The sequence below is a fragment of the Spinacia oleracea genome, chromosome 1 (genome assembly GCF_020520425.1).
Source record: "Spinacia oleracea cultivar Varoflay chromosome 1, BTI_SOV_V1, whole genome shotgun sequence".
NCBI classification, from domain to species: Eukaryota; Viridiplantae; Streptophyta; class Magnoliopsida; order Caryophyllales; family Amaranthaceae; genus Spinacia; species Spinacia oleracea.
The window spans coordinates 75,880,903-75,890,329 of NC_079487.1; the positions used below are offsets into that span (position 1 = coordinate 75,880,903).

At 29.0% G+C, this 9,427-nt stretch overlaps 1 protein-coding gene across 1 annotated transcript; it reads right to left on the reverse strand.

Moving 5' to 3' along the window:
• Positions 1-240: 240 nt before the first annotated feature.
• LOC110800094 (methylesterase 17) lies at positions 241-7,753 on the reverse strand. Its single transcript, XM_056834507.1, has 4 exons — positions 7,377-7,753; positions 6,504-6,644; positions 882-1,016; positions 241-744 (listed from the first exon to the last, which is right to left on the reverse strand). Exons 1-4 carry the CDS (start codon positions 7,632-7,634, stop codon positions 445-447), a joined length of 834 nt encoding a protein of 277 aa, XP_056690485.1. The 5' UTR covers positions 7,635-7,753; the 3' UTR covers positions 241-444.
• Positions 7,754-9,427: the final 1,674 nt, after the last annotated feature.

Below are 9,427 nucleotides of genomic sequence, written 5' to 3' on the forward strand. Positions count from 1 at the left end.
GGTTGTTGATCGGTCACTAATCTTGTGTCATCATCATAAATTCGACGAAGACACTATCTATATTGGCACACATTTACAAAAAAAAAAATCGAATAAATGTCAAAACCCGGGGCAACATCCAGACCACACACTAGTTATAATTCTATACATTAAGACGATTATAACAAGATTCCACACGACTGTATTTTTTTGTTAATTGTTTATAAATCAAAATTGATAGTCAAAATAGATTATATAAATAATGTCAAAAGTGAAACCGTAACAACTATAAAAAGACAAGAAAGTATATGCTCCATATTACATGATAAAAAATGAACCAATTCACAATCACATAAACAAAAAGTATAAAAAGGAGGGTACTTTAAACAATAATTTAAAAGGGAAAAAACAAGCCATGTGAGAATTATATATGGTGAAAGTAAAGGCGAAGTTTATATAGATCATTTAAATTGGTAGTACTTGTAAAAAAGTAGTAGTAGTAGTAGCAACTTTAAGGAGCAAACCAGTGAGCACAAGTGGGTTAGAGAAAAAAGGGCAATGGTCACTATCTATAGCATATACTTGTGATGGTGGCCATCTCTTTATCATCACTTCTTGTTGTTCTCGTTTTATCACTCTGTCTTCCAATGTTTTGATGTATATACGATTCACCATTTCTGTATCGTCTTTCTCTTCTTCTTTGGATTCGGCTTTTGTTACGGCCAATGGGAATGGCCTTAACAACATTGCCGCCAGTGCGCAATCCTATATTATTATTATTTTATTATTTAATATGAATATAACAAACTCCATAATTATATAATGGTTGCATCAAAAAAAAACGTATATGCACTACTATGCAAATATGCAATGGGTATATCGTATGCGTCGGATTTAGTTACCTCAAGAGGACTCATTTGGTACAAAATCTTTCGCTGTAATTCTTTTTTAATGATGGCACTTGTTGGTGGTTGATCCATCCCTAATCTTAATCCAAAATTATATGCTTGGCCGTATTCTGATAAATCTGGTGCTCCCTATTTGTCACCAATAAAGATATCATACAAAATATTTATTAAATACAAGTATTTAAAAGACTTTGTATTTAAATTTATATTCAAATAGCCAACGTTATCAGAAATATAAAAGAATGTGTTCTACTCAAACCATATACGAAGTATATTTATATTTTCAATGAAATCAACACAAATTTAAAGGTGTTTTCAGTATAATTGTCAGTTTTCAATTTTCAATTTTATGATTTTGAAAGTCGAATGATTTAGATTGAATAATTAAATAAATACAGTCATAACTGTATTAATCATGTTGATTTTGAAAACTGATAAGAAAATAATTGAAAGTTACTTTTTACAGTTTTCATATTTTGTTTTTATTTATCTATTAAAAACTATAAAAAAATACCGAACGAACCCTAAATTTATAATTTTGTAAAGCGTTGTTAGACTTGTCATGTCATCTTGATCTTTAAACAGAGTTTATTTTTGATGTAATAACAATAATATTTTTAAAGCAATAAAGAAGAAAAACTATACAAAAATTAAAGATTTCACTATTTTGATAGTGTAAATAGATACCACTTCCACTATCAAAGGAAAATAGAAAGTAAAAGCTTCCTTATTACAATTTTTGTTTTTTGTTTTTTTTTGTTTTTTTGACATAGGTCCGTTTTACATTTTATCAAGTGAATATGAGCACAAAATAATTGGTCAATCCGAATAAAGTACTTTTATTTCAAGTGAATAAAAGGCAGACTAGATATGCTCCTTTTTACAGTATTTATTATTCCTAGCTTCACCCCCAGCTAATCATTGGGGATTGATTAGATTTGTAAAAATATAGGCACTAAATTTAATACAATTTCGCAATTTTTCTGACCAAAGAGGTTTTGATACGAGGGTAAAAACTAGATTTTGATATAGTGGTAAAAGTTAAAGATATCTACTCCCTCCGAATCTAAATGTTATTCCCGTTTGTTATTTTACGCGGTTATTAAGGAAAAAGAAACATTATAAGATTAATTATTATTAATGTAGTTTTATGGGGAATTGTTGCCTTTTGATTCCATTTTCACAAGAAAACAAAATAGTTGAACCAATAGAATTTAAGGAATAAAAATGACAACTCATTAATCCATCCAAACTTAAACTAATCAATGAGACTACAATGTTTTTTATTCATAAACCAATAGAATTACAAAGTTAAAAGGAAGAGATTAAAAAGGAAATAAAAGAAATGGGAAGATTATTTTGGGACCCTAATTAAAAAAGGAAACGGGAATAACATTTAGATTCGGAGGGAGTATATAATACGTCATAGATATAAATTTTTCGTCCTCGTTGGTAATTTTTGTTTATCCATTTCGTTCATTCGTCCAAAAAAAAGTTGTAATTTCTTCGTATCTTTTCTAGAGTGATTAAGACAATGCCAATATTAATTTATTTATTTATTTTTATTCCAGAGAGTTTGATATTATAATAACTATTCAACATTTATAGTCGTAATTGTTAATTTATAACTATTTCACCATGTATTTTTTTTCTAAAGTGATTAAGACATGATCAAATCAAATGGAACACCATTTTATCATTGTCAATGGTCAATTAAGCAAATTACCTAATATCTGGCAAACATTTGACTATTAATTAAACTTACCTAAATTAAGGGTCCAAAACTATTTAATTATTGAACATTAGATTTTGACTTTTGGGGAGATTTGTAGGTTTGTTAGGATATGTATCTAGTGTGGTCCACATTTATTTCAATGATTGAACATAATGTTACAATTGTATAACTGAGGAATATAAGTACAGAATAAATGTTACGAATTGTATTTTGTCATTTAATGAATTCTTATACCAAGCTATAAATTATACCACTCCATTGGCCATTGCCTTGGTTGTTAATTTGTTATGCTTATGTAAGTAATCGCTTCGTAGTATTAGTTTATTAGTACTATTTTGTCACTATTATATATTTATCTCTTAATTATAGGTTAAATAACCGTAATGACATTAGCGATAACGTCTCTCCGTCCTAATTTATTCTTTACGCTTTTTGTTTTTACTGTCTTATTTTAATCATTACACTTAGAATATTTCCTTTTATATTGTAGTATAATCCTTAATATTTAGTCAAAGATCTTGTCAAATGATTATTTCAACCATCAGATTCACTGGATCATTTTAACCATTAAATCTCTCACATTTTCTCATTTGAACATTAAATCTTTCTCATTTTTCCATATCAATTTTTAATAAAAGTGAAAATATTATTAAAAAAAAAGAATCTTTATCCACATTAATTATTTATAAAATTGCGTGTACAATATATGTAATGATTAACAATTTCAAATAAGTGCATCTCGTACATACAAAAAGTTCATAAAAGAGATGTAATTAAAGGTGATTCTATAGATCGACTTTAAAAATTTACATAATACTACTACCTCCATGATGAGTACTCCTTATTATAAAATATAGATAAGATGAATTTGAATGTGTAAAAAATGGGTGGGGTAAGAAAATGAATAAAGTAAGAGAAAGAGTGGAACGTTGTAAATATTATGGGGTAAGATAATAAATATTTATGTCCAAAAATAGAATAAAACACAATATAAAGACCATTGAACAAACTAAAATAGAATGTGTAAAGATCATTTTGAAACGGGGGTAGTCCATATTATTTATAACATACTACCTTGTTTCTAAATGATCTTACAATTTTCGTTTTAGTCCGTTTCATACACTTTGTTTTCTGTTTTTGAATATGAAAATTTACTACCTTATCCTTCTTACCCTACAATATTTACAATATTCCACTCACTTTCTCTTACTTTATTCTTTTTTTCTTACACCCATCCACTTTTTTACACATTTTTTTTACTTTATCCATATCTCTATTCAATAAGGGAACTCATGAGATCAATTTAGTAATTGCACTTTTGGTGTCACGTATTGACAATCTATTATACCCTCGCTCACAATTGAATTAGTAACAAATCTTACCTTAAATTAAATCAACAATAATTATATCATAATTGTCAATTTAAAAATAAATTAAATAAATTCAATCATCTTTATGATTATTACAATTATAATTTATGATTAAGCTATATTTGGGGATAACGACAATTAACCCATAATTCACGTCAATCGCCTCTCAATAATCCAAAAAAAAAAAAGTAGCATTTGTTTACTATATAAACTTAACCCCTCCACATCCTAATCCTCAAAACACAATACTCTCTTTATGTGATCACTAATGTATGACCATGTTAGATCATTATTATTGATTTTAGTTGAATAGCTACTAATTATAAAAATACAATATCACTTTTTTTATAGTTACAATATTACAATTATCACACACTTGGTGGATCTCAATCTATCGTTTCATTCTAAAATTTTCAACATATATATCCCTTTTATTGCTTAATATTTTCAAGTAGTTATTACTCCATAATAATTAATCAATTAGTTCTTTATTTTTCTATTACAACAATTTTTTGTAGAAACTAACGAGCTAGAAGAAAATGATGTTCATATGTCATTTGATACTCTGTTCTGTATAACATTTTTCGATCACATTATAATCGACATTTCTACTACATATTTTTAATCATATGTTATTCTTAAAGCACAAATACAACGGAGATTGTTTAAAAAACAAAAAAAAAAAAAACCATGTACTACGTACTCCGTAGTACTAAGTTGTTTATGACTTATTACTACAATAAACACCTTTAAAAAGATATTGACAATTCATAATTTTTTTTTTCCCTTTTGATAATGTCAATCTATCATTTATGAAACAATAAAAATATATGACCAAAGAAATTAGGGGCATAATTAGGGGAGTTGGCGGGGTCTCTGGCCCCACATGATCCAAAAAAATTACTTTGCATTTAATTACCATGAATGTGAGTTGATAGGTTGGTTGAGGTATCTATTACTATATACTAAAAGAGACACCATGAATGACACGTGTCATTTTCTGGTGCGATTTTTTCCCGTCAAAATATTTTTTATTTTTTACTTTAAAATAAATAAATTACATTATATTTTTTTTAGGAAACTAAGATAAAATTATATTTTAATTACCATAGATGTGTACTGCATAATATATTATTGGAGGAAAGCTAAATCAATATTATTTTTTCCTTTATGATATAATTTTATTTATGTATTATTATAACTTTTTAATCTGATAAGAAATATAAAAAATATTGATAAATGAACTTCTAATGTTAGTCTACTATTAATAATATAATACATGGTGTAAGTAAGAATGTTAATTAAAATAATAATACATGGTAAGTAGACTAACATATAAGTTTATTTATCAAGATTTTACTCAATTCAAAATATGTAGTATTTGACTAACTCGGTTATGCTTGGGTCTTTTCGAAAATTAGTCTTGAGTCATTCGGGTTTGGTTAACGTTGTTAGATCGTTCTACATACAAGTAAACGACTATAATTTTAACTTTGTATAGTAATATGCAAATTTAGTTCATTTGAATATTTTTTTACACAACTTTGAATTTATACTTTTCATATATCCTTTTTACTTTCATGTTTTCCTAATATCATACGTCTTTTAATTACTATTAAAATAATAAATTATTTTAGTAATAGTCGTGCGTTGCACGGGCCCTAAACTAATTTGTACTACAGGAGAGTTCGAACCTTGCTGGCTTTCTTTTTTTTGTTAGTGGTGTAAAAAAATTATCCTAAATTACTTTAAGCTTCTGTATACTGTATGATTCTAAAGTTTTATTCTTGGTATCAACAACATACGTATGACTTTGACATGGTACATTTCAATAGAAAATTAAAATAAATTTCTAGTTCTGCCACTGAAAGAAATACGCTTTTTCATAAAAGAAAAAAAGTTAATTAATTAATTATTTTTTAAACCAAAATCGTGATGAATAACATGTACTTCTATAACTTTTATTTGACAACAAAAATCACGTATAAATTGGATTGTATAGATATTTTTAACAATCTTTTTTAACTTTTCGACCATGCATTTGTGATGAAATCTTTCAATAGATAATAAATCATGGTTAAAATACTTTCTGAAGAAAAATAAAGAAGTAGTCATCGATAATAAAATAATAATTTATTAATGTTGGCGCTCATACATGCATTCTAAAATCTACAAAATACTAATTTTATTAATTCAAACAACTTTTTTATTTATATTGTAATTTTTGTACAAATAATAACCGGTAAAAATCCTTATAAAACGGAGGTAATAAGGAAAGATTTAGTACGTACTCGTATTGGTAATGGATCATATAGATAGCTATAGTGATGAAGATTTCACGAGGAAAGAAGTTATATAGATTTAATTTTTACCCAAGTGTACTTTGTATTAATTTAAGGTTATTATCTACGGAGTATCCTCTAATACAGTAGACGATACTATTACTAGTATTGTTTAATTACCAATTTACCATAAGTGATTAAATAATTTAAGGTATAACTAGGAACTCACATCTTTTACATCTTGGTCGGTTTGAAAACCCAACTTGAGCATGGTGGCTCCAACATACACAGCAGCTTCTATCTTTTCTGGAAACTTGTGTATTGCTTCTGTCACGCTAATTCCCCCAGCACTATGTCCTACCAATATCACCTGCAAAACCATTCACAATAAAATTTACTATCTCCTTCTTCAATGTTTTTTTTTTTTTTTGTGTTACCGTCCGATTCATTTTTAGGGCTAGTTCGAATTTAGGATGATTTTTGGGTGAAGAGTTACAATCCCCTTTCCATTATTGTTGCGAAATATCAAACTGCGGTCCTCTCTACTAAATTCAGCCTCAATCATCAGTTCATCACTAAACCAACAAGCATTTTGTATTTCCGTTCTTAAATGTTAATGTTCTTTTCATATTGATTTGTTTATTTTATTAATCTCTTTTGAAATCTTTCTTATTTATATGAAAATAAACCAAATCTTAAACTCATGATCTTAATTATGTACATGTACGTATTAATTTCGACTTTTTACATAACCCTTACGGCCATGTTTAACATTATTCTAATTCGGAAATTAGACAATTCCCTCCTAACAACTTCCATTTATGGTAGCTATGGACACTTTTTTATTTATGCAAATTACGCTTATGTTAAAAAGTAATAATTCACGTGTTCGTTCCCCCGCAACAACAATTGGGAGGGGACTGGAACCTAACCACCCAGAACTCGCCCCGAATCCGGATTAACCCTAAGGGTGAACCGGGTGCTAACACCAAAAAAAAGTAATAATTCAAAGACACCCTTGGTAAATAGTGGTGACACGAAAATGACTAGGAAACCGATATTTGAAGGAAAAAAAGGGAAGTAGAGAAAAGACTAATCTAACCTTGTGTTGATTAGGGAGGGAAGCCAAGAGGTCAACCAAAGGCTGGTTGTAGTCTTGGAAGGACATGACGAAGTTGGGGTCAGATGGTTCGATACCGGAAGCTTTAAGGTCGATACACGTGACCGAGTAACCCGATGCCTCTAAGAGCGCTCGTACCTTGTACCAACACCAACCTCCATGGCTAACACCATGGACTAATATGAAACGGGGTGATGAAGAGCCTACTTTTGATAAACTATCCATAACTTCTTCTCCCATAATCGAAAATTAGGCAAATTTTTTAATATTTTGTTGTGTTATAATTTTTACGGTATGAAAGAAAAGACTGCTGAATGAGAAGCGATAGCTTGGGTTGGCTTTTCGTCGTTGTGAAAGTTATTTATTTATAGAACTAGCTGTTGAGCCCGTTCAAAGAAGAACAAGCAATTATACATATAAGGATTATTTAATCGATTTTTAAAGTTCTAATTTTATAAAGGTGTTGTTATTTTAGTGGAGATAGATGAGTTTAATAGATGTAGAATTTGAAGGTTCAAAATTATATAAATAATTTAATGGTAAATTCATATCGAGTTTAAAGAGGGAGATGAGGTGAAAATGTTGATGAATAAATGTATTAAATAGTGAATTGATATTGAATGACAATAGTAAAGTGGAAAAGACATTAAAGTTGTAAAAATAACAGCAAAAGGAAAATTGAAAAAACTAAATTGATTGATGAAAGAAGAAGATGCCACGTGGCATCTAATAAGCTATGATTATGCTTTTTAAATTCTAGGTATGGACTAGGTATGGATTATAGGTAGGTGGCTAAAAAAACAAAAGGGTTGATATAATTTTTTTTGCAAGTAAAAGGGTTGATTTGAACAGGGTAACAATATATGCATCACTTATGGCTGCTAATAAGCATTTAATGCATTTTCTTTTTATACATTTTCCCATATTACTCCGTGATCTGATGGAACCATTGAAAAAAAATAAAACTAAAATTAAATACCGAATAATTTTCAATAATTTATAAAAAGTTTTAACTTTTAAGTTAGTTAGACTCCATTCCAAAACGAGTGTGGAACTACTCCTTCCGTTTCATAACACAATTGCACTTGCATGGAACCGGTCCACGCTATAATTTAGTGTGGACTAGGGTATTTTTGTAAATTAATAGCGTTGGTTTGATTGATTTCACGTGATGAAAAATCAGAATAATGCACAACCCGAATTTCAAACGAAACCCTAAAACAAAACAAATATCTCTCTCCTCTAGCAGCTTCAATTCTCTCTCCTCCAGCAGCTTCAACAATGGAGGTCGATTTAATCGATTTGAATATCAATTTAATCGTGCAATTGAAGAACTATATAATCACGAACATAACTACGAGGGTAAAATTGTAATCTTAGTAACTACAAATAACTATAATATGAATTATACTGATTACGTAAGTTTTATTTTCTAGAAAATTTAGAGAAACTTCCAAATTTATACGCCGTTGAAGATGAAACTAGATCTCAGCAAGTCATGGTTACTACTAGAAAAGTAGCCTTTAGGGGCGCTTTGCTAGAGACACATATTAAAAATAAAGCTGGCCCAAGAAATATAGTGAACAACCAGGGGCGCTTTTACAAATGTCAGGTGATTTCGCGAATGATGAGTAAACAAGCGCGTAACATAAATAAAAACAAACTTTTTTTTAGAATCCCTAGTCTTCCCACTACTTCGTCCCTAACCTCCCAGTCTCCCACGCACACTTCATCTCTTCAATTCCAATCCCTGGTTCTTTATTCACGAAAATTGCAGCCGCTTAGGAAAAAAACTTCGTGAATTTCGTTGGTAAGTTTTCCAGCAATTCAAAAGTCTGTTAGTTTTCATTTCCCAATTCAAATATCTATATTGTTCTTGATTTTCGCTTGAACTCTTCGCATAAACTGCGGTTTATTTTCTTTCCTCTGGCAATTTCTCTGCACAGCTATGAGGATGGGTTCATGTTCATCTTTTTTTTTTTTCCAATTATTATTCTTTACATCTTTCTTCTCATCTAATCTGAATTTTTTTT